Source organism: Globicephala melas, chromosome 15 (genome assembly GCF_963455315.2).
Source record: "Globicephala melas chromosome 15, mGloMel1.2, whole genome shotgun sequence".
Lineage (NCBI taxonomy): Eukaryota > Metazoa > Chordata > Mammalia > Artiodactyla > Delphinidae > Globicephala > Globicephala melas.
In genome coordinates, this window is record NC_083328.1 from 9,571,147 (window position 1) to 9,596,358 (window position 25,212).

General features: G+C 57.4%; 1 protein-coding gene across 1 annotated transcript; it reads left to right on the plus strand.

Annotated features, from left to right (window-relative positions):
• The first annotated feature begins 258 nt into the window (after positions 1-258).
• LIMK1 (LIM domain kinase 1) lies at positions 259-24,809 on the plus strand. The gene is made up of 16 exons (XM_030871984.3): positions 259-381; positions 2,085-2,181; positions 8,623-8,761; positions 9,106-9,215; positions 10,713-10,919; positions 15,583-15,688; positions 15,776-15,942; positions 17,034-17,217; positions 18,053-18,139; positions 18,465-18,596; positions 19,906-19,965; positions 20,338-20,403; positions 20,753-20,909; positions 22,933-22,988; positions 23,209-23,366; positions 23,444-24,809. The coding sequence occupies exons 1-16, from the start codon at positions 327-329 to the stop codon at positions 23,604-23,606; spliced, it is 1,944 nt and encodes a 647-aa protein (XP_030727844.1). The 5' UTR covers positions 259-326; the 3' UTR covers positions 23,607-24,809.
• The last annotated feature ends 403 nt before the right edge of the window (positions 24,810-25,212 follow it).

A 25,212-nucleotide genomic window follows, 5' to 3' on the forward strand; every position in this document is an offset into this window, starting at 1 on the left:
AGCGCGCGGGGCGGGGCCGCGCAGGGCAGTTCGGCCGCTCGCCCGCGCCCCGCCCCGCCCCCGTGCCGCAGCTCCGAGGCCCCGCCCCGGCCCGCCCCTCCGCTTGCTCCCCAGGCCGCCGCGGCGCGGAGCCGGTGCCGGAACCGGTGTCTGAGAGGCGGCGGCGGCGGCGGCGGCACCGCGAGCCCCGAGCCCATCCCTGCGCGGCCCGCGCTCTCCGCCCCCGCCTCCCGGGCCGGCGGCGGCGGCGGCGACTGCGGGCGAGCTTGCGGGGCCCGGGCCGCCCCCAGCCCCAGCCCCGCCGGGCCCCGCCCCCCGCCGAGTGCATGAGGTTGACGCTACTTTGTTGCACCTGGAGGGAAGAACGTATGGGAGAGGAAGGTGCGCGGGGTGCGGGCCGGCGGGGCGCCGACCAAGGGGCCGGGCGGGCGGGCGCACCGCGCTGGGGGAGAAGGGGAAGCGGGGAGCACGGGTGGGGGCCGGGCCTGGCCGCCGCGGAGGCTGGGTCTGCCGCGAGGCCGCGCCCCTGTGTCCTCCGGGATGAGCTCGTCCTTCCGAAGCCCGCAGGCCCCTCCCTGAAAAGCTCCCACCCTGTTTCCCCCTCCTCGGCCCCGGTGGGCTGCCCTCCCGCAGTCGGAGGGCCCCTCCTCCCTTTCATCCCCGCCTTCTCCCATCCCCCGACCGACGACCACCCGGGAGGAATCCCAGGCACAGCTTGCCCAGTCTTGGCCTCCATCCGCGAGCTGTGTCCACCCGGGGCTCGCCCTTATCCCTTGGAACAGGCCTTGGAAGAAAGAGTCGCTGGGAAAGCCTCAGCCCTGACTCGCAGCCCAGCGTTTGGCCGGCTCCGTGACCTTGAGCCAGGTGCTGCCTGCTGGGCCTCAGTTTCCTCGTTTGTACAGTTGAGGGCCACATAGTTGGCCCGTGGTGCTGGTGTTGGGAGCCTGGGGGCAGAATGGACAGAGCAGAGATGCGCCTCTGGGGAACTTTTGGATGTATGCTGGGGCCCCCACCCCCTCTCCCTGCACCAAACCCAGTGCCTGCCATCAGTCTTGGCTGGGAAGATGACTCTCATCCTAGCCGCCTCTTCTGCCCCTTCCCCCTACTGGGGCCCAAGGCTTGGGTTTGCAGGACAGTTAGGGTTATGAAGACCCCCAGATTCTCTCCCTGGGGTCTCCTTTCCTGGGTTTCCTCATCCAAGCAATCTCATAGGTCCACCAGGTTCAACAAAAGTCCTATTATGCCAGCTCCTCCAGCCCTGCCCTCCCCTGGGGCTACTGCCAACCCTCCCCCAGGTCCCTGAAGGCCCACTTGGAGCAGGGGCCCACCTTATGGTAGCTCCTAGGTCCCTGGGTCCTCATGGAGGGGCAGACTGTGGCCTTGGAGCTTGGCTGGTGACCCCGCAAGCCTTACCTTCTCCAGGGCTCAGTCTCCCCAACTGTACAATGGGAAGGGGCAGGCTGGGAGATCTTCCAGGGCCCACCCAGCTCCAAGGGTGTCAGGCCCCAGGGATGACTAAGCATGCCTAGTGGCCGTCTTGAAGAGGTGTCGGGCCTCCCTGGAGCAGGTGTCTGGGAGCCCAGTCCTACGGCCCTGGCCCCATGTTAGGCCACGGCATAGCCAAGCCTTCCAGGGGGCTTCAGTACAGGACGCACCAACCTAGCCCTGTCCAGTCCCTGCCCTTTGAAGGGACTGGGCAGGCAGGAGAGGAAGGGGGGCTGTGACAAGAGTGTCACCCACTGCCTTATTTCCAAATCGTGCTGCTTTCTTTCTCCGCATTTACCGTGCCAGACCCTGAGTTGAAGGATGCCATTGCTGGGGGTTGGCGGACACCTGCTCCTCCTCTTCAGTTTACAGAGAGAGAAACTGAGGCCCAGAGGAGCTTGGTAGTTCAGCTGTGGTCTCAGCAAGACGCTCAGACCTGCATTCTCTCTCCTGCTCTGTACAGCGACTGCTCAGCCTGGGCGCTGCGTGTGTACAGGAGGATTCGTGGAGGTGCATGTGGAGCTGGCGCAGGCCAGGGCAGGCCTGCAGCAAACTGCGCCTCCTGAGAATGGTTCCTAATGCCCTTTCCACCCCTGCAGGAAGCGAGTTGCCCGTGTGTGCAAGCTGCGGCCAGAGGATCTACGATGGCCAGTACCTCCAGGCCCTGAATGCTGACTGGCACGCAGACTGCTTCAGGTAGGGCAGGCTGACCTGAGCTCGGGTGCCCTAAGCAAGGCCTGCCAGAGACGTGGCCATCCCTCCTGGTGCCATCTCTGGTTGTGACTTCCAGCAAGTCCTTGGCTTCAGTTTTCCCCATCTGTGAAATGAAGCATTTGGACTAGAAGATCCCTGGAGGCCTTTCTTTTTTGTCATTCTAGACAGAAAAGGAGAGAAAAGGCGAGACTTGCGTTTATGCTCGTAATACCAAGGCCTGTTGGCTCCTTGGTGGGGGAGGAGTGGAGGGTCGTGTGCCCCTGCCTTCCGGGTGCTGGTGCTCCAGAGAGAGGCCTTGGGAGGAGCTGGGCCTCCTTCATGGGCCCCAGGCTAGTTTGGAAGATGCATATCCAGTAAGACCAGTCCCTTCCCTCCGGACACCAACTCCCAAGTGTAGGAGAGTAGGACCAGAGCTGTGGTGGAGCACATGGGGACCCAGAGGTGGCCCAGCAATCCAGGAGCACCGTCCTGAGAAGCAGGGGCAGGGGGTAGCCTTAGATAGCTCTGTAGGGCCAGAGCTGGGGATGTGAGATTTCCCACATGGAGAAGTGTGGTAGGAAGCAGCTCCAGACAGAGGGCCCAGCAGGTGCAAAGGGTAGAATGGTGACGGGGCCTGGCCCAGTCAGTAAACGGCAGAGTTCAGGCAGGAAAGCACCCAAAAGGAGGGAAGGTAAAGTGGCGAGGCCCAGCTGGGGTCAGGGCATCAACCACCGGCCGAAGGAGTTTAATTTAGGCAGTGGGAGGCTCTGACAAGGATTTTATTTTTCTTTTATAAAAATGTCTTAACATTTTCTACAATTTAGGAAGGGCCAGGCACTGTTTTAAGGACTTTTTATAGTTGGATACGTGTTGTCTCCGTGAATCGGAACACGGAGAGGTTAATTCTCTTGACCGAAGATACACAGCCAGTGAGCGAAATGAACACACAGTACGCGCACTGGCTGGGGAGCCCAGAGGAGAGGCGGGCTCCGTGTCCTGGGGTTCCCAATCAGGTGTTCAGAAGGAGGCCTTCGGGGAGGAAAGGGCCTCTGAACAGGCAGAGACAGGGAGGTGGGACCGTGCAAACCGTTGAAGGCCCGGGATCAGCTCATCTGGTTGGAACAGAGTGAGTCGAGAGACATGATGATGAGGCAAAGTTAGAATCGATTCAGTGAAGAGCCCTGAATGCCAAGATCAGTAGCTTCTGAGGGCAGTAGGGAGCCAGCAGAGAGGGTCAGAAAGCAGGGGAGGGATGTGGGCAGAAGTGCTATTGAAAAATGCCATCCCAGTGGGCAGATGGTGGTAACATGGCAGGGAAGGGACTGTCAATAGTTCGGGGCTCTGTGCCCATAAGACCTGACATAGGACAGTGACTAAGAGTGGAGAGAGTTTCAGATCTAGAAGGGACGATATTTGGCAAGGATTAGTCACATTAGCCACTATTCATTGGTGACTCTTGTAATGTCATTTCATTAAACCTTCACCATAACCGTAGGAGGGGCCATTATTCGCTCGATTTCCACGTAAGAAATGGAGGCTCGGAGAAATCAAGTAACTTGCTGAAAGTTGCAACAGCCAGAGCTGGGACTTGAACCTATGTCTGTCTCACTCCAAGTCACTGCAGAGCTGAAGAAGTCAGGGGCTGTGGGGTGGAGCTGGGGGCTGGTGAGTGGCAGGGGCAGAATCTACAGCAGAGTCTGGTTTTTCACCCCGGGTGCAGAGGAGGCCAGTGGTCTGTTGGCTCTGGTGGAGCTGGGGGCCGTGTTGGTGAGTTGTGCCCTGTCCTTGTTGAGGTGGAGGTGCAGTAGGCTAGCCAGGGAGGCAGTGCCCTCCCGAAAGCTGGCCGAGGTGATCTGAGACCGGTCAGAGGTGGGAAGGGCAGAGACAACAGCCTACTCAGTGCTGGGGGATGGGATTTGAGAAGAGGCCAAGAGAAATCCAGGGAAGAACTTTGGGGGCCCCGGTGCATGGGGTGGGGAGGGAGGTAGAGCCTTGGGAGACATGGGGGAGGGCCAGGCGTGCAGCCACAGAAGCCACAGAAGGGCAGCACTGGGGCAGGATGCGTGGAACCTAGCTTTGGAGGGGTCCCTGCCCTGTTAACCAGCAGAGGGCTAAGGCCCCGGGAGGGGGCGGTAGGGAGGGGGCACGTTGGGTTAGGCCCCGGTGCGGTGGGGACACAGGGAAGGCTCCCACAGTGAGGGAGGGCCCACAGGCAGTAAGAGCCATGGCTTCCACATGGTTCCACGACTTACACAGTGTTTCTGGCCCCGCGGCGTGTGGTCCCAACAGCCCCCAAACCTGGTTGAGGCCAACGGTGTCCTCACTCCCCTGACAGTCAGGAAAGCAGCTCAGAGAGGAGTCGCTGCTTGCTGGGCCCCTGGAAGCATCTCAGTGCCATGAAGCGGGGCTGCCACCAGCCCCTGGGCTCCGAGAGCCTTGCAGCGACAGAGTTGCTGTGGGCCCATTGTCACCGCAGAGCCAGCCCCTTTCTCTGTTCCAGCCTCCTGGGAGGTCGTGGCCAGGCCCAGGGGGGTCCAGGCTTCCCTTTGCCCAGCTGCTGCCTCTGGGAGGTCCCTTCCCAGAAGCCTGCAGCTCAGGAGCCCTGGGGCTGCCGTAACTCGGGTAACATCTCCCCGGAGGCTGGTTGGGCTGACCCTGGATGAGGAGGGCTGAGTGCACAGCTGGCACTGGGGGCCGGAGCCTGGGCTGGGATGCCCCCCTCTTTGGGGGACTTGCAGGCAAAGAGGATGGACTGTCCATGGAAGTCAAGCTCTGTTCCCTCGGGGGCAGCACCAGAAGAAGCAGCTGCTCCCTGTCCCCAGAGAGGCTCCAGTGCCTTTGTTACAGCAGAGGCCGGGGGGCACGGAGGGTGCCTTTCTCGGGTGTGCAGGGCTGAGGACACAGTGCCGGCCAAGCTTCCCCGCCTGCACCAGAGCCCAGGCAGTAGGCCCTTCAGCTGCTTCCTGTTGTGAGCTAAGACCAAGTCCTCTTGCACCCACATCACTGCATCCTCCTCCCCTGCTGTGTGGCCACGCTGGCCCCTCCCTCTGCAGCCTCCAATCCTGAGTGCCTGGAGTAGGATAGGGAAACAGCCTGTCCGGCCCACGCCTGCACTCCCCGTAGGCCTCTGGGGCTCCCCTGCGATAGGTAGCAGGAAAGGATGCTGGCCTCGAACCTGAGAAGATGCTGCTTCCTCCGAGGGGCTAAGTAAGTGGAAAGCCCCCTCCCCACCTGTCCCAGGCCTCGGGCAGGGCCCCTGGTGTGAGGGCTGGGGCTGGAGGCCATGGTGGGACAGACCCACCTGAGGCCGGGCAATGGGGCAGGAGAACTGAAACTCCTTGGTCACTGTTGGCCGCCTGTCGAGGGGAAGCAGGCCACCGCTGAGGCTCCTAGCCCTTCTGGTACAGGTCTCCCTTGAGGCTGGTCCCCCAGCTGCTCTTTTTCACCCTTGGTGTCCAGGGATGTGGCTCTGGGTAGAGGGCACCCCTGGGAGGGAAGGACCTGTCGCTGTAGGGGTTTCCACTGCTTCCCAGCCTGGCCTGTTCATCCCCCCTCCAGCCCCACAGTGCCCTCCTCTCCTGCTCAAGCCTGGCTCTGCCTTTGCTGCTCTGGGAGAGGGCTACACTGTACCTGGTATTACTCTCTTGACACCCTTTGTAGGGGCAGGGGCATTGGGGGGCACCCCAAGAGCCAGGCATGTCCTGCCCCACCTGCCTCCTCTGGCTCCTGGCCGGATGTGGGCCTGAGGGGTGAGGGGATGCACAGAGTCAGGGGCTCCTGTGTGCCTTCCATCGGCAAAGGCCCACTGAGGCCCCAGGCGCCAGCCACCAAACTACTATGTGAGCCTGGGCTAGATCCCCTATCTGAGATGGAGGCTGAGCCAGGGTACCCTGGAGCAGTTCTGAGGACGCTGGGGGTGGGAACTGCTCCTGGTTGAGTGCACAGAGTGAGCCAGTCTGGCAGAAAGCACTTCTGTTCTCTTCGGGCACCAGCGTTTGTAGGTGCCTGGTCTGGGACCTCGGGCAGCCGGCAGGTTAATGGCAGAGGGCGGCGGTGCAGGCTGCGTGGGGGGCCATGGACGCATCTGATCAGGCTTCAGGGAAGTGGTTATCAGGGAGCTGACTGCACTCACAGAGCCTGAGTGAAGCAACGTGGGGTCTTCCAGGGCTGCTACAGTGACGAATGTTTGTGCGTGAGAAGGACTAGGAGTTTGCAGGCAGAAGAGCTTTCTCTCCCCGGGGGGAAGGCGGCTGCTCCAGAGCCCCGACTGACCCGCCCACCGAGGTGGGGGAGGGGGGCTGCTTCCTGCAGCCTGGGGCTGTGGGGGAGACTCCCGCGGTGACACTCCTGTGACGCGCTTCGTGGCTGGTGGGTCTGGTCAGTGCAAGGGCGAAGTGAATCACCGATCCGCACAGGGAGTGGGGTATCTCCCCAAGGTCACCGTGCGCTGCCTGCGCCCCGCCTCTTTGCGGAGCCTGCTCTCCTGCTGCGCACCTTCCTGCTAGGTTAGAGCCCCCTGGGGGCTGCGCCGGGGACCTCCCCGTCCCCGGGTGTCCTCCCTCCTGGCTCGGTGCCTTCCTTGCCTTGTCGCCCGCCCCGTGGTAAGATGCCCACCCACTGCAGTCGGCAGCGATTGTGGGGGCAGGAAGGGCTGCAGGGGCAACAGATGACGTCATGGCTCCCGTCCAGCCGCTGCTTCCGCTGCAGCCTCCCGCATCCCAGCGCTGCCTCCAGAGGCTTTCCCTCCCCACTCGGATCCCTTTGAGAGAGCTCATCAGACCCCGCCTTCCTGGCTTCCAAAACCCGGGCATTTTGTGTTCCCCTGCCCAAAGCCCCAAGCTGTGGTCCCCAGCCCCTCCCCTCAGGCTACCAGACAATGGGGAACTGGCTGGATCCTCTTAAAGGGACAGTGTCCCAGCAGCACTCTTGCTGCTCTGCGCTCCCTCCTTCTCCTCCCTCCTCCCCCTCCTCCTCCCCCCTCCCCTCCCCAGTTCCCTAGTTCAGGAGCAGTCATTGAGTGCAGTCAATGAGTGCTGCCCTGTGCAGGCTACGGTAGAGCGGAGGCTTTCCTGGCTGCCTGGTGCACAGTGCTCTCTGACCCAGCCCCAGTCTTTCCTGCCCTCCTGTCTCCTGGTTTGTTCCCCCACTGAACCATGCGCTCTGAGCCTGGGCCCTCCTATCCCTATGCGACCTTGGTACCTCACCCAGAGCACCCAGACAGCAACAGAGCTGGACGGGTCCCCTAGCCGTTCTCTGCGCAGTGTGTACTCCGGCCCAAGCGTACCTGTGCATGCCAGGACCCTGGGTCAGGCTTTGCAGAACCCAGTGGGGCTTGTGCCCGGGGTTGAGGAGGGTGTCAGTCACTGGGGGTCCCACATTATAGCATTTGCTTATTACCCTGGCTTAGCTGAGCTGCTGGTCCCCACCCGACCAGGACACTTGATGGGAAAGACGTCAGGCATGTAGGTCTAGCTCCTGGCCTGGGGGGTGGCACATAGAAAGAAGCCTGTACATCATTTCTCCCCATCTGCCCTTCAGGGGCCCCACCAGCCAGGCCTTCCCGCTGCCTATGCTGAACCCCGTTCTTGTGCCTGGCAGCACTCGTGGGGCTGGCTGAAGCCTAGGGAGCCTGGAGATCCCCTCTCATAACTGACTGACTGGTCTATACTGAGCTGAACTCCTGCCTTGTATCTTGGTGGAACTGGGAGTATCTTCATGGGGCCTATGGTGCCCATCTCTGTGACCTTGGGCAGGGTAGACCCTCCTAAGTTCATCTGCCTCATCTCTAAAACGAGGGTAGCCATGCCTGCCTCATGGTGGCCTGTGAGAATTAGTAAATTTATTAAGCAAGAAAATGGGAAGGTGCCAGCACTTAGTAGGTCTTCACAGCGCCGAAAGGTTACCACCATCTACATCAGCTGCCAGAGCTGCCTCCACTTTGCTGGGAGTGGGGGGAGGGGGAGGGAGAGGAAGCGGACTAGACTGGAAGAGTGGGGCTCACAGTGTGTTCCAGCCCCGCTCCCCCCAACCTGAATCCTGGGCTCCCAGGTTCCAGCCCTCCCTGGGCCTGACTGGTGGGTGACTGAGAGTAACTTGCCTGCCCTCGCTGGCCATCTTCCTTCACGACAAGGGACAGGGGACTCAGATGAGTAGCACCTCTCAGTCCAGGTCTAGCAAGTGGGCCAGACACCCTGGGTGCAGAACTGCTGAGAGTGGTTGTTCAGGCTGCACATAGTACCAAGGCTTCGGGCTGAGGGACCACGGCAGAGGGGGTGGGGGTGGGCGCTGAATCCATCCCCGGCTCCACTTGCCAAGCCCTGTGCCCCGGCACAGGCTGCTCCCGTCCAGAGGGTACACCTTTCTCTAGTGCTGCCTGTAGACTGGAAGGGCCCAGGTGTGTGGGAGGGGTGGGCCCCTCTGAGCCCCAGCTCCCCTTCCACCCAGGTGTTGCGAATGCAGTGCCTCCCTTTCACACCAGTACTATGAGAAGGATGGGCAGCTCTTCTGCAAGAAGGACTACTGGGCCCGCTATGGCGAGTCTTGCCACGGGTGCTCAGAGCACATCACCAAGGGGCTGGTCATGGTAAGCACCCCTCCCCCACTCACACACCTCACGTGTGTGTGTGTGTGTGTGCGCGTGCGTGCACGCACGCGCGTGCGTGCATGTGTATGTGTTTTCACAGGTTTCCCTGCTCCAGATCTCTCTCCCATCATCTCTCTTGTTCTTTTCACTAGTTTTCTGATTCTCTGTGCCTCCTGAGCCTGTTTCTCTGTCTGTATCCCTCAGCCCGCTATTATGGAGGCAACTCTGTCTGCCCCGAAGTTGGTTTGGGGCTGCCCTTCTGAGAGGAGGCCGAGGGGAGGAGCTATGGGGGCTGAAGGGGCTGCTGAGGTGGCTTGTCCCCATCCCCCCAACTCCCCTTCCAGGTGGCCGGGGAGCTGAAGTACCACCCCGAATGCTTCATCTGCCTCACATGTGGGACCTTCATTGGTGATGGAGACACCTACACTCTGGTGGAGCACTCCAAGCTCTACTGGTGAGTGCCCCGCCCCTCCCTGCGCCTGGCGTGCACCCCTCCCCCCCGGTGTCACACGTCTCCCACGCCAGGGCCCTTCCCCTTTCCATGTGGGGGGCAGTCATAGTGACAGTGTAGAAACCACTGGGAAATATAAGACACAGCAATCAGGTGGAGAAAGCCTCAGACATCAGCTTTCTTTTCTCTTCGTTTTTTTTTTTTTTAATATTTATCTAATATTTTGGCTGCGTCCGGTCTTAGTTGCGACACGCGGGATCTTTTGTTGTGGCGCGCGGGCTTCTCTCTAGTTGTGGCGCACGGGCTCTCTAGTTGCGGCGCGTGGGCTCAGTAGTTGCAGTGCACGGGCTTAGTTGCCCTGCGGTATGTGGGATCTTAGTTCCCCGACCAGGGATCAAACCCACATCCCCTGCCTTGGAAGGCTTATTCTCAACCACTGGACCACCAGGGAAGTCCCACAGACATCAGCTTTCTTACTGACATCACTGCTGTGCAGTTCTGGCACCAACCCTCAGAGTTACCACCAACCCTGTGAGCTCAGGACCTGTCCCCAGCAAGTTCACCCTGACTTCAGTCACCGGCCACAAGTTTGGGAGTCCCCAGGCTGCTCGCATTTCTGACCGATTGGCTGCAAAGTCAGGGATTCCCACAGCTCTCTCAGCTTTGCTACTTCGCTCAGTGACTCAGAGCTCAAGAGAGCGCTATACTCACAATTGTAGTTTTTTACTAAAGGCTACACATCAGGACCAGCCAGATGAAGAGACGCAAAGGGCGAGGTCCGGGAGGGTCTCGAATGCACAGCTTCTGAGCATTCCACCCATGGAATCAAGACGTGTGACCCGTCCTCCCTGGCATCACCAGAGTTTTTATTGGGGTTTCATTATGTAGCATAATTGATTGAATCACTGGGCATGGATTGAACTCAGTTTCCTCGAGGTCAGGCTGGGTCAGAGCCATAGCCCTCTCATCACGTGGTCAGTCTTTCTGGTGACCGGCACCCACCTCCCTGCTGCCTGAGTCATCTCATTAACATTAGCTCAAGTGTGTGAAGGGCTCAAGAAAAAGGAAGATACTCCTGTTCCAAGGATTTAGAGCCTCTTTCCCAGGAGCCAGGGACAAAGACCAGACAAATTCTTTATTATGGCAACACTGATAAAGCTGGATTTGAGGGCAGCATGACTTTTGAGGATCCCGAATGGACTCTTAATGACTTCCTGCTGAACTGGACTTATCCCCAGGCCTCATCTTGGCCAGCTGACAGAGCATAGACAACCTAGAGTGAGCCCCGGAGAGGGGCAAGGCTGGGCTGAGCATGCCCAGTTCCTGCTCCCAGCCCATCAGGCAGCCAAGCTCCTCCTCTTCCCTTGGGGAGCAGTGAGGGGAGGGTGGGAGGAGAAGAGAGCCTGGGGCTGAGGGATCAGGGTGGGGGTGATGCTGGTGACTGTCCTGACACACTTTTCTTCCCGCTCTTTGGGTCCCCACCGCCTGTGGCTCTTGCAGCGGACACTGCTACTACCAGACTGTGGTGACCCCCGTCATTGAGCAGATCCTGCCTGATTCCCCCAGCTCCCACCTGCCCCACACAGTCACCCTCGTATCCATCCCAGCCTCGGCTCATGGCAAACGTGGTCTCTCGGTCTCCATCGACCCCCCTCACGGCCCGCCAGGCTGCAGCACAGAGCACTCCCACACCGTCCGCGTCCAGGGGTGAGTGGCTGGCCTGCTGAGGCTGCAGCTGGTGCAGCTGTGGGCGCGGATGCTCTAGGTGGGTGGCTGACCCTGGGGCAGGGGGGCCATGAGAATGAGTGAGCACATGGGCCCAGATGGAACCCAGCTCTGACAACTGGTATACCAGATGCCTGGTCCAATCATTCCTCCAAAAAAAATAACAAATGTTAGATAAAATATTTTAAATGTTTTCTTTAATCCCTGCATGACCCAACAAGAAAGAGAAGTAACCAGGTCAGGAATAAGTGAAGGAAGGAGCCCAGGGGTGTCAGCAGAGCACGGAAGGCAGCCATGACTTAAGGGCAAATCTGAATTGGGTGAATTAGGCTTCAGTTTTCGAGTCTTCTCATGGCTGAGTCTCTCAAAGCCCTGCCTTGCTCAAGGAAAGTGAGACTAATAAGAGAACGCCTCCCCACCCCATAAAGCTGCAACCCCCAAAGGGCTCTCAGGGTGAGGAAGAGCAAGAAATAAACCACACCTTCCACCAGCCGCCCACCCCGCCGCCCCTGGCAACCAACTCCCAGAACTAGAAAATAAACTGATTTGAACCTAAATGGAAGGGGAGAGGGAATCTCCCCTGAGAATTCATACACTTGGGTTTGCCAACCAAGTTCACATGCCTGGGTGGTTCAGAAAACCTCCAGGCAAAATTGTAAAAGTTTAAAGTACTTCTCCGCTAGGGGTAATGTCCTCAGGCCGCGACAGAATCAGACGCAGATCCTTTCTGGAGGAACCCACCTCCAGGCTTCACAGAATTTCTCTTGAGATAAGCGTCCCAAGGAAGGTGAGCCATTTGGTCAAAAATCACAGAGAACAAGGCACTGTGAGCAGGAACCAGCGGAAACAACAGGTGGCAGAAGCAGACCTGCAAAACCTGCAGATAGTAGGATTATCAGAAACAGTACAAAATAATTATGCTCCATATGTTTTAATAAATAAGAGATCCTTGGAAAAAGTGAGTAAAGAGCAAATGAATTTGGAAAATAACCACATAGAACCCCTAGAAGTGAAAGATGGGTTTAGCAGTAGAGGAGGGTTTTAAACAGCTGAAGGGAGAAGCAAAAACACAGCAAGGTGAAAATAGGGAAAGAGAGGTTAAGACGTACGGAGGACAGAGTGAGCAGCTCTAATCATCCATCTAGAATCACAGGCGGAGAGAATGGGAGAGAGGCAGTATTTGAAGATATGATGGCTGAGAACTTCCCAGAGCTGATTAAAAGATACCAATCCACAGACTGAAACCCAGTGAATCCCAAACAGGAAAAGTAAAAAAAAATTCACCCATAGATTCCCCCACCTGGTGAAACTACGACACCAAAGGCAAAAGAAAAGACTTTAAAAGTACCCATAGGGAGGACTTCCCTGGTGGCTCAGTGGTTAAGAATCCGCCTGCCAAGGTAGGGGACACGGATTTGAGCCCTGGTCTGGGAAGATCCCACATGCCGAGGAGCAACTAAGCCTGTGTGCCACAACTACTGAGCCTGTGCTCTAGAGCCCGCGAGCCACAACTACTGAGCCCCTGTGCCAGAGCTACTGAAGCCCTTGCGTCTAGAGCCCATGCTCCACAACAAGAGAAGCCACTGCAATGAGAAGCCTGCACACTGCAATGAAGAGTAGCCCCGACTCGCCACAATAGAGAGAAAGCCTGCGTGCAGCAGCAACAAAGACCCAACGCAGCCAAAAATAAATAAATTTATTTTAAAAAAAATTTCCTTCAAAAACAGAACAGGCTGACACCTGATTTCTCAACAGAAACAATGAAAGCCAGAAATAGTGAAATGATATATTCAATGCACTCAGCAAAAAAGAACCATCAACCTAGAATTCTATACTTGATGAGAATATCCTTCAAGCATGAAGGTGAAATAAAGACATGTTAAGGCAGACAAAATGAGATTTGATACTAGCAGATCATCCCTAAAGAAAATTCTAAAGGTTGTAGAAAAGGTCCGAGATGTAAGAAGAAATGAAGGTTAAGGGGCTGACGCAGTTGATAACATGCTATGAGACGTTGAGCAGTTCCCTTGTCCTCTCGGGCCTTTGGGGTCTCTTCTGAACAATGAGGAAGTCAGATACCTTGGGGCCTTCTGAGATTTCTCCTGGGCCTTCATGGACCCTTGAGAAATAGTTTTAAACGTTCCCCGTGTCTGGGTGTGGGAGCCATGTGCCAGCTTTCTTTGGATTCAGTCAACGTTTCTCACATACCTGCCAGGTACCAGGCCCCATGCCTAAGCACTGGTGAGAAGTGAAGATGGTACTTGGGGGGGGGGGAGGAAGTTGGGCTTGACTCTGCATCTCCACCCCCATCTTGAGCATCAGCCAGGCCAGCTGCTGCCTTCCATACACAAGTGAACAGACAGATTGGTGAGAGAGATGGGGAAACTCCCAGACCAGCTGGTCCCTGACAACTGGGCAGAATTTTAGGAGTAGAGGGTCCACGGCACCTCCTCCCTGCCTCCCTCACTGGGTGAGCATTCTTTTCTGCTTCTCTCCCCCCCTTTGGCCACACTGTGCAGCTTGTGGGATCTTAGTTCCCCCACCAGGGATCGAACCCGGGCCACAGCAGTGAAAGCACCGAGTCCTAACCACTGGACCACCAGGCAGTTCCCTAAGGAATATATATATATTATTTATTTATTTATTTATTTTTTCCTCGGTACGCGGGCCTCTCACTGTTGTGGCCTCTCCCGTTGCAGAGCACAGGCTCCGGACGTGCAGGCTCAGTGGCCATGGCTCACGGGCCCAGCCGCTCCACGGCATGTGAGATCTTCCCGGACCGGGGCACGAACCCGTGTCCCCTGCATTGGCAGGCGGACTCCCAACCACTGCGCCACCAGGGAAGCCCAGGAATATATTTTTAAGGCTATATCCATAAGAAGTCTTTATCCATGAAAATATATTCACTATTTTTTAACTTTTTTAATCCTGAAAATTTCAAATTTACAGAAAAATTACTAAAATAATAAGTATATTGAATACCTGTACACCTTTTACCTAAGTTCACCAATTTTAACTTTCTGCCACACTTGAGGCATGTGTGTCTCTCCCTCTGTCTATGTATTTGTGTGTATGTACATATATATACTTATTTGTATATACACACATGTACATATTGCTATTTTTTTACTAAATCATTTGAGTGGAGGTTGTAGGCACCATTGACCCATCCTCCCCCCACATACTTCAGACCTTCTCCTAAGAACAAGGGCATTCCCTTACATAATTATCCATTGTATCTTACAGTGTAATGATGATATTTAGGAAGTTTAACATTGACACTTGTATTCAGTATACAGTCCACATTCGAATTTTGCCAGTTGTCTCAACACTGTCCTTTATGGCAGTTTCCCCCTTGATCCAAGATCCAGTCCAGGATCACACATTGCATTGAATCCTCACATCTCTTCGGTCTCTTTTAATCTGTGCCAGTTCCTCAGCTTTTCATTGTCCTTTATGACCTTGACATGTGTGAAGAGTGCAAGTCAGTTAAGGAAGCATGCCCCTCCGTTGGGGTTCTACAGAGGGTTCCTCTTCCTTAGGTTGAAGTCATGCATTTTAACCAGATAACTGATGCTGTGTCCTTCTCTGTGCATCTTACTGGTAGACACAGGATGTCAGTGAAGTGCTCCCTTTATTGGGGATGTCAACTTCGATTATTTGGTTAAAGTGCAGTCCACTCTCTCTGCTGTAAAGGATTTTTTTTCCCCTTTGCAGTGTAACCAGTTTGAGTCATCTGTGAGATATGAGTCTGTAAATATCCTGTTTCCAGCAGCCTTTCACTGACTCTAGCATCCACAGATAATTCTGTGATGGCTACAAAGTGGTGATTTTCTGTGTTCTTCCTGCTGTATTTATTACCTGACTTTCCTGTGTAAGGAAGCACTTCTCCCCCATGTGAGAATATACTCTCGATAATTGAAAAATTGCTAGCAATCTGTTTTTCTTAAAGCTCTCAGTCTCCTTTCTGTCCTGCCTACCCTCCCCCAGCCCTTCCCCATCTCAAGTCAGAGACAAAGTGACCATTCTTTGAAAAGCTTTTACAAAGACAAAATGACAATCAGACAGTTAACACCAAGGAGTTAAAAGAAGCAAGTAAATTTGGCAAGTTGGCCATTCCGTGAGTTAGTTTATGGCCAAGTAATCCAGGGCACCAGCCCCATCTCCACCCTGCAGCTGTGGCCCAGCCCAGGCTACTGGCTCCTTCCCGCCGATCCCAGAGGAGTGGGAGCCTTAGCTTCATCTTGCAGGGCAAGTTTGGGGGTCAGGTAGGAAGCAGTGGGTCCAAACCCTCTTAGGACTCTTTGACGCTTGTCTGCCCCACACGTACCAGCCAGGTAGAAGGAGAGGTCTGTCCTCCATGGCAGAGACAACGGTCTGTTGAACAGGAGCCCCCGAGCATCTAGTATAGGGGGGCAAACACCTGGAGGGCATGCCACTTTTCTCCAGTTCCACACCCATAGGGGGCAAGCATTGTAATTACTATAGAACTCTTCCCACCAAACCAGAATTCGGTGTTCCCGCCAGTTGCCACCTGCCGATCACACAAGATAGAATGGTTTGCCCCACGCTCCTGATCTGATCCCCTTGGCCTTGGTTTCCTAGTGGGGTGAGCAGGGGTCTGACCACCGCTCTATGCCCACAGAGTGGACCCAGGCTGCATGAGCCCGGATGTGAAGAATTCCATCCACGTTGGAGACCGGATCCTGGAAATCAATGGCACACCCATCCGGAATGTGCCCTTGGACGAGGTATGGGTCCTGAGTCTGGTTGGATGTGGTGCTCCCCTGAGAGCACCACCCCTGAGACTCACCTGTCCACACTCCTGCTCTCCCCAGATTGATCTGCTGATCCAGGAAACCAGCCGCCTGCTCCAGCTGACTCTTGAGCATGACCCCCATGACGCACTGGGCCACGGGCTCGGGCCTGAGTCCAGCCCCCTGGTCTCCCCGGTTCACACTCCCAGCGGGGAGGCGGGCAGCTCCGGCCGGCAGAAGCCTGTCCTGTAAGTCAGCCCTGCACCTTGATGTACTGTATCTTGGTACTTTCACTGACGCTGGGCCGCAGGGGGCATGGGACCTGGTCCCTACCCTCCGGTAGCTCACAGTCTGATGGGGGAGTCAGCCCTGCAAAAAGAAGGAGGCCGGCAAGGGGTGAAGGGGGCTAGAAAGAGGAAGGAGAATGAGGAGCAGACGGGGAAAGCAGCACCCCCAGCTGGGGATGACAGCGCTTCCAGGGTGGACCAGCGCCCTGGCTTCGAGGAGCAGCTGGCCAGCAGCTCAGGATGCTGGGGCATCGGATGTGTTGGGGAGTGATGGGCCCTGAGGCAGAAACTCGTGGCGGGGTCTTCGGGCTTTGCCCATCCCGGGGCGCCACCGAAGGGTGTTGCAGCACAGTGATGTGTTTCACAGAGACCACTCTGGTCCCCTTTGCAGGGAGGTGCCCAGGACCAGAGACAGCTGGGGGACTGTTGTGGTGGTCCAGGCCAGAGGGGCCAAGTGCTCTGTACCCTCTTAAAGAGAGGTGGGGAGGCACCAGGAAGAAGCCTAGAAGCAGGCTGGTCCTCGTGCCACTCACTGCAGGGGTCTGCTCAGGACTCCTGGTCAAGGCTTTGAGGGGGACACCTGGGATGACAGCCTTTACGCTAAGAAACAGTGGTACTGAAGGCATGTGTTTCCTCCTCCCTTGCATTTGTCTGGAGCTCAGGCTACCCTGCAAGGCCACCTGTGGGCATTCTGGGCAGGTAGTCTGCCTCTGCACTCCAAGGCCTGGGACTCAAATGCTGGGAGACAAAGCGTCTGATCCAGGGTCACCAGGCAGAGAAGGCCTAGGGCAAACATTCCTACCTTAACAGGAAGTCCAAGCCAGACAGGGCACTGGGTGCTGGCATCAGGATGGGGCAAGAGCCTTATGACTGCCCCAGAAGAGCTGTCCTCTGCTGCCCTTTCTGGCTGTACGGGTGACTGTACATAGACTGGCATCGATGGGGCATGGCGGGTAGGGGGAAGGGGGCAGGGCCAAGACCTGGCCTCCCCCCAAGGGGGCCTCGTCCGGGTGCCCACCTGGTGGCAGCGGGCACTGGGTGTGTCCCCCCAGGAGGAGCTGCAGCATCGACAGGTCCCCGGGCGCCGGCTCGCTGGGCTCCCCGGCCTCCCAGCGCAAGGACCTGGGTCGCTCCGAGTCCCTCCGTGTGGTCTGCCGGCCGCACCGCATCTTCCGGCCTTCGGACCTCATCCACGGGGAGGTGTTGGGCAAGGGCTGCTTCGGCCAGGCCATCAAGGTACAGGGCACGCCAGGCAGGGATGGGGCCGTGGGTGGGAGCAGGGGGGCAGTCTGTGTGTGACCCGTTGGTCCTCCACCCTCCTCCCACCAGTGTCCCCAGGAAGCCCCAGTGGACGGGTATCTGGCTTCCAGACTCGCTGGCCAGAGCTCTCCTCCACCTGGGCCTCCCTGAGCTAGTTAGGGGGAGGGGACTTACTATACATAGACCACGAAAAGTGGCTCCTCAGGGTGGGGGATGGGAGGGCAGCCCGGACTGACCCTGAAGTCTCCCTCCCCCAGGCCCCCTTACTGAGCCCAATACCAGCCCCCTCCTGGCCTCTGGGCTGCTCATCCCCTTCACACTCTCCCACAGCAAGACACAAGCCCTTCCCTGGCTCTGATGTCACCTGGCTATGACCAGACTGGAAGGTTCAGAGTTACACAAAGGGCACCAGCCAGGTTGCCCACATGTGCAGACAGGCCCCAGCCCCTGTCCCTGGTCAGAATCTCTGGTAGAGCTACCATTTGACTTCCAGGAGACAGCCCAGCAGAGCAGAGGAAAGAGAACTGGCCTCTGGGTCAGGTAGTCCTGGACCCAAGCCCTGGCCACCCCCCTTCCTGCCACCTGGGTGACCGTGGACCGTGGTGGGAAACCTTCTTGAGTCTCAGTTTCCTCACCTGTAAAGGACTTAAGCCCCACCCCCTCGGGGGCTGCGAGCATCCCATGAAAAGTCTGCGAAGGGCTTGAAGCCGTCTGTCCATCTGCCTGGGGTGGGGATGGGCCTCCTGCAGGGCGGGCCTAGAGCAGAGCACGTGCCTGTGCTGAGTCTCAACCCCTGGGCGTCCCCACACAGGTGACACACCGGGAGACAGGCGAGGTGATGGTGATGAAGGAGCTGATCCGCTTCGATGAGGAGACCCAGCGGACGTTCCTCAAGGAGGTGGGTGAGGGGCCTGCTGCACCCTCTGCACCAGACTCCTAGGACCTGCCCCACCCTTCGCCATTGAGAGGGGGTGGGGTGGCAGAGGGCTCCAGGAGGATGTGTCGCTCAAGCCCACGCTGGAAGAAGAGAAACTATCTGCCAGGAGGGCGAGAGGGGCAAGGACGTCGCTGGGGGTGGGAGCAGCCCAAGCAAAGAGCACGGCAGCCGGCAGATGTGACCCCGGGGGCTTGAAGGCTCCTCCATCTTTGGAACTGTCCGTGTTGGCCTCTGGTGGGATACGGGGAGAAGGAGATGTGGGCCCAGCCTGTTTGCACCCCACCAGGTGAAGGTCATGCGATGCCTGGAGCACCCCAACGTGCTCAAGTTCATTGGGGTGCTCTACAAGGACAAGAGGCTCAACTTCATCACCGAGTACATCAAGGGTGGCACGCTCCGGGCCCTCATCAAGGGCATGGTGAGTGCCGGGCAGAGCCCCTGCCTGAGACCCGTCCCAGCCGCTCCTGCCCTAGGACCCTGGGCCCAGCGGCTCCTCTGTCGGTCCCAGTTTCCTCCCAGGCTCTTCACTGGGGATCGACCTCTGGTGTCAGAGGCCCTCCAGACCCTGATTCTGAATCAAATAAGGGAGCAACTGACTCCATCTAAGGTGAGGGGGGAAGCTGGGGCCCAGAGAAGGGTGGCAGCTTTGCTGAGGGGATGCACAGGCTGTCAGGTTAACCCCGTGCACCTGCCATAGGTTACCTCTCCCAGAGGGTCTTTGTTTTGCTTCTAAGCAAAACCAAGTCACTTACTGTTTGCCATGACATATAAAATTCAGAACCTGCTGTGACAGCTTGGATGAAATTACCGATCCTCCTCTGAAAAAGAAGCGTTTGGAGGGGAGCTTCCAGCTCTCCTGGGATGCTGACGGTGCCCCGGGATCCGACACTCAGCATCACCACCCCAGCATCACCCTCAGACCCAGAGACCCTGTTCCCTTCCGTCGCCGCTGAGTCCTCCTCAGTCCCTTAGGTTGGATTACCTGCTGTCACCAGAGTATGGTCCCTGCAGGCTCCAGACAGGTGTAACTTCTCAGAGGGATTCTATGGTCCAGTGCAACTTAGAAATGGTGGGCTGCACCAGCGCAGGCTTCCTGGCTGCACCTGAATCTTTAATACGTTCTGATGTCCTTGCTCTCCCATTTGAGGTCTCCAAGGAGATGGGGGGAGAGAATGGGGTGTTTCCCCAAATGATTTGAGCCCAGAGCCCTGTTCTCCAGAGTGACTCACCGCAGCTCTCTGCAGGCGACCTTGCCAGGCCCGTCTCTGCTGGGCCATGAAAGCAGGTTCAGGTTTTTTAAAAACTTGAAAAAATGGGATTTTGTAGAAGAGAGTTTTTGTTCTCAGAGGAGGTGGGTCAGGAACTATAGAAGAGTATCTCCCACCCCGTCACTGTTTGGAACCAGTTCTGTTAGAAAATTGTTTTGAATTATTCACCCACAGCCCTTAGAGGGGATAGTTGTGAGGGGCTTCCTTGGCAGTCCAGTGGTTAGGACTCAGCACTCTCACTGCCGGGGCCGCAGGTTCAATCACTGGTTGGGGAGCTAAGATCCCAGAAGCCACATGGCAAAAAAAAAAAAAAAAGAAGGGACAGTTGTGGGTGTAGAAGAGAGTTGGGGGTGTGTCATCAGACCCTACAGGACAGTCGCCCCTTCCTGTCTCTCTCTCACCCAATGTCCTGCAACTGTGGCCCCGTTGGCTCATCCTGGTCATTCTCCCCACCTCCAGGACAGCCAGTACCCGTGGAGTCAGAGGGTGAGCTTTGCCAAGGACATCGCTTCGGGGATGGTGAGTAGGCTCCGATTGCCGCGGGGCGTGTGGGCTGGGTGATCAGGCCCCACTTATAAAAGCATCTCGGGGCTTCCCTGGTGGTCCAGTGGCTAAGACTCCGCGCTTCCACTGCAGGGGGCGCGGGTTCCATCCCCGGTCGGGGAAGTAAGATCCCGCAGGCCACGCGGTGCGGCAAAAAACGAAAACCAATACACGTTCTCCAGCGCTCACCTAAACTTCACAAGTTTAGAAATGGAAGGCACAGGAAGCTTTGAGAGAGGACAGAGGGGATCCAGTGGAAGGGGGAAGGTGGGAGCCTTGGGGTGACCAGGGCGGGGCTGGGGGCCCTCAGCACGGCTGCCCCCTGATCCCCGTGCCCCCCACCCTCAGGCCTACCTCCACTCCATGAACATCATCCACCGGGACCTGAACTCCCACAACTGCCTGGTTCGTGAGGTGAGCGGCTGGGCCGGGAGGGGACAGCGGGGGCCCCGCCCACCACGCTGCTAGACGTGCGAGGGCGGGGCTCTGCTGTCAGCGTGGCCTTGACGGAGAGCCGCCCACACGAGGCTGCACCAGGGGCTGCGGGCCCGGAGGAGGGCCCGGGTGTGTGGACTGGGGTGGTCAGGGCAGGCTTCCTGAAAGAAGCTTTGCGGGGGGATGTATTTCAATGGGGGACAAGTGGGCCCAGGGAACCCGGCTCTAAGGGGCAGTGACTGAGGGACCACAGGCTGTGGTCGAGGAGGGAGTGGGCAGATGGTGCCAGGGGCGTGTCTCAGTGTGGCTCTACTTCCGGGTCACCCAGAACAAGAACGTGGTGGTGGCCGACTTCGGGCTGGCGCGGCTTATGGTGGACGAGAAGACGCAGCCCGAGGACCTGCGGAGCCTCAAGAAGCCAGACCGGAAAAAGCGTTACACGGTGGTGGGCAACCCCTACTGGATGGCGCCCGAGATGATCCATGGTGAGTCGGCAGCCCCGCCTGGCACATCCCCCAGGGCCCCGCAGTCCCAGGCGGAGCTGCAGGAGGCGGAGGTCCTGCCCTGCCCCTCTTTGAGTCCTGTCGTTGGTTTCCTTGTGCTGCTGCAACCAGTCATCACACACTTGGCTTAAAAAACACAAATTAGGGCTTCCCTGTGATGCAGTGGTTGGGAATCCGCCTGCCAATGCAGGGGACACGGGTTCGAGCCCTGGTCCGGGAAGATCCCACATGCCGCGCGCAGCAACCAAGTCCGTGCGCCACAACTACTGAGGCTGCGCTCTGTAGCCCGCAAGCCACAGCTACTGAACCCCACGCGCCTAGAGCCCGTGCGCCGCAGCAAGAGAAGCCACCGCAAATGAGAAGCCCGTGCACCGCAACGAAGAGTAGCCTCCGCTCACCGCAACTAGAGAAAGCCTGCGCGCAGCAACGAAGACCCAGTGCAGCCAAAAACAAAATAAATAAGTAAATAAATTTATTTAAAAAACCCCACAAATTATCCCGTAGTTCTGGAGGTCAGGAGTCCAGTATCAGGCTCACTGAAGTCTGAAGTCTGGTGTCAGCAGGGCTGCATTCCTTCCGGAGGCTCAAGGGGAGAGGATCTGTTTCCTTTCCTTTTCCAGTTTCTAGAGGCTGCCTCATTCCCTGGCTCCTGGTCCCTCCAACAGCAAGGCCAGCAACGTAGCCTCTTCTCTCTGACATCTGTGTCCATTGTCACGTCTCCTTCCCTGACCCTGACCCTCCACCCTCCTTCATAAAGACCTTTGTGATCCCATAGGGCTCGGCTGAATGATCCAAGATAATCTCATCTCGAGATCCCTAACTGAGTCACACCTGCAAAGTCTTGTATAAGGCAGCGTGTTCACAGGGTCCAGGAGTTAGGATGGGGACACCTCCAGAACCGTTCTTCAGCCTCCCACTGATCCCCTTTCTCCCACTCCATTTCTTTTTTTTTTCAGGCCTGTTACACAGCGGTCCCATGTGTGCCCAGACTGGGGCTTTATAAAGCCTCTGCACAGGCAGGGGACACGCAGACACAGGGTCAGGGCCGCAGAGCCAGGGTCACCTCAACGCCAGCTCTGACCAAAGTTAACCCCCCCCAGTAGCTTAACCTGTAAATTGGGGTTAATAGTCCCTATCTCTAAGGAGTAATGTGAGAATTAGATAAGGTTTGTAAGCTAGTCAGAATTCAATAGAGAGTGGCTGTCCTGATTATTTTTAACGTCGTCAGAGAGCGGGTATTGTTTCCATTTTACAGCTGAGGCAACTGAGGCTCAGAGAGTCTGTATCAGTCCCTGAGGCTGCTGCAACAAATTACCACAAACCAGGTGGCTTAACAACAGAAACTTATTCTCTTATAGTTCTGGAAGCCAGAAGTCTGAAATCCAGTAGATCCATGCTCCCTCCGGGGATTTTAAGGGAGAATCCATTCCTTGCTGCTTATAGGTTCTGATCCTGGCGTGTCCGGACTTGTGGCCACATCGGTCCAATCTCTGCCTCTGTCTTCATGTGACTGCCTCCTCCTCTGTGTCTTTTCCTTTTCAGTCTCTTTTTTAAGGACAACTGTGATGGCATTTAGGGCCCGCCCGGATAATCCAGGACTGTCTCATCTCAGGATCTTTAACTTAATCGTAACTTCAAAGACCCTTTTTCCAATAACATTCACAGGTTCCAGGGGTCTGACACAGTTCTCTTTCGGGGTCACCACTAGGTCCATGACCTGCCCAGAGTCACATCGCTGGTTAGTGACCGAGCTGGGCCTGGAACCCCTTGCCCAGGGCTTTCACCTTTACCCACTGCCTACCCCCGCCAACAGGTTGGCTCAGACTGGGTGGGCTCGGGTAGTGTCAGAGCCTAAGGCCTGATGCTACAGAGGTTTCCAGCATCTGCCTCCTGTCCTGACCTGCTGGCCAGGGCATCCCCCCAGTGGGCGGGTCCCTGGCCCGGCACCCTCACCAGCTGACATGCCTGGCCCCGTGCACTTGCTGACAGTGGTCTCTTCATCCAGGCCGCAGCTACGATGAGAAGGTGGATGTGTTTTCCTTTGGAATCGTCCTGTGCGAGGTAGGTCCAGGGTGGGCTCACACTCCCAGGCTGCAGGCTGAAGTCTGCAGGGGCCCAGGCCGGGGAGGCTCTGGGAACGGGGCTGCCCACAGCCACCTGCATTCCCAGGGGGGTGGTGGTCCAGGGGGCGCCAGGCCCGGGTGTGACCTGCCCTCGAACCCACCTGGGTGGTGCCCAGTCCCAGGGGCCCTGGGTAACTGCTGGGCTTCGTGCTGGACAGATCATCGGGCGGGTGAACGCTGACCCAGACTACCTGCCGCGCACCATGGATTTTGGCCTCAATGTGCGAGGCTTCCTGGACCGCTACTGCCCCCCAAACTGCCCCCCAAGCTTCTTCCCCATTACTGTGTGCTGCTGTGATCTGGACCCTGAGAAGAGGTGAGTGGGTTGGGGGCTTAGGGTGGGGTGGTCCCCAGCAGAGCCCGAACCCACCATCCCCCTGCCTGTCTCCCCAGGCCCTCTTTCGTGAAGCTGGAGCAGTGGCTGGAGACGCTCCGCATGCACTTGGCTGGCCACCTGCCACTGGGCCCACAGCTGGAGCAGCTAGACAGGGGCTTCTGGGAGACCTACCGGCGCGGCGAGAGTGGACTGCCCGCCCACCCCGAGGTCCCCGACTGAGACCGGCCCGCCCAGCTGCCCCTGTCCCCGACTCGGGAGAATCCACCCTGCACCAGATTCCTCTGTGTGCGGTGGCCAGGTGTGGCACCCTCAGCGGGGCAGCGGACACCCAGACCCCTCCTCAGCGCCAGGCCCTAACTTGCCTTCTACCCTGTGGGCCGTGGCCCCTGCCTTTCCTCTGCCCCCGGCCCCAGAGCTGGCCTGGCTGCACAGACACCATCACCTCGCCCTGCCTTACCTCTGTCTTGGTGGGACCACCCCCTCACGCTTCTCCTTGCATGAGCTGGAGGACCCGTGTGAGCTGTACCCCATCCTATACCCGGTACCCTACCCCACACCCGCTGCCCCGGCTGTCCTATGCACACTCTACCCGTCTGCAGCTCCTCCGAGGCCGGGCCAGAGGACAGACAGCCTCAGACCGTGGCTCATCACTATTCCCAGGAGCCAAACAGGGAGTCTGGGGCCCATCACCCCCCCAGGGGGTGTCTAGGTAGCGTCAGGTATTGATAATTATCCAAACCCCCAAAGCAGAGAGAGGTCGTCTCCTGTGGAGTGGAAATCCCCGTGGCTGGGCAACAGCCCTCCCTCGCTTTGGGTCTTTTTGTTTCTTTATTGAAGCCACTTTAGTGAGAAGCAGGTACCAGGCCTCAGGGTGAAGGGTGGGTCCCTGGAGGGAGAGGGGAGCCGTGGTCCCAGGGCCAGAGCTGCTGGGAGGAGCAGCAGAGGGAGGCTGGGCAGAGTGGACAAGGCAGTGTCCACCAGCATCCCAGCCCCCTGAAGTTCATCTCAGCACCATCCCGGGCCTCTCCCCGAGGCTCCCTGCCAGTGGCCAGAGCAGCCCCTGCCCCTCCCCGTGCCCCTCTGTCCTCTGGGTTCTTTCTGTGTAATCTATTTTTTAAGAAGAGTTTGTATTATTTTTTCATACGGCTGCAGCAGCAGCAGCTGCTGGGGGCTTGGGGTTTTATTTTTTTGGCGGGCGGGGGTGGGGGGGCCATTTTGTCACTTTGCCTCAGTTGAGCATCTAGGAAGTATTAAGACTGTGAAGCCTTCTCAGTGCACTTTGAACCTGGAAAGCAATTGAAACAGGCCCATGGGACTCTGACTCAGGGAGGTGGGACACAGTCACCTCCATCTAGGAATCACGATGTCTAAGGAACAAAACCCAGACTCAGAATAATAAAATAAATTCTGTACTCCCCACCAGATCCCGCTTTGTGACATGTGTCTGGGGGCCCTGAGGAAACAGGAGGAGAGAGGAACTTTTTGGATTAGAAGCCTTGTGGGAAGACAGGAATGGAGGTGTGGGAATGGAGGTGTGGACGGAGGGCCTAGAGGGTGGGGATGGAGGTGGTGGCCCAGCTGGGACAAGTGAGGACTTTCCAAAGCTGGGTTTGGTGGTGGGGGGAGGATTGGGGAAGAGTGGGAGAGACTAGGGAATGGATTGCTCTTATATCATGCTTGCTTTTTTTCTAAAATGTAAAGGGTCCAATCAGGAAAGCAGAAACCACGCTAGTTATTTCAAATATAGGTCATTTAATCCAGGGAATTGTTTATACAGGTGGCGAAAACACAGTGGAAGGGCGAAAAGTGGATACTGAGATAACCA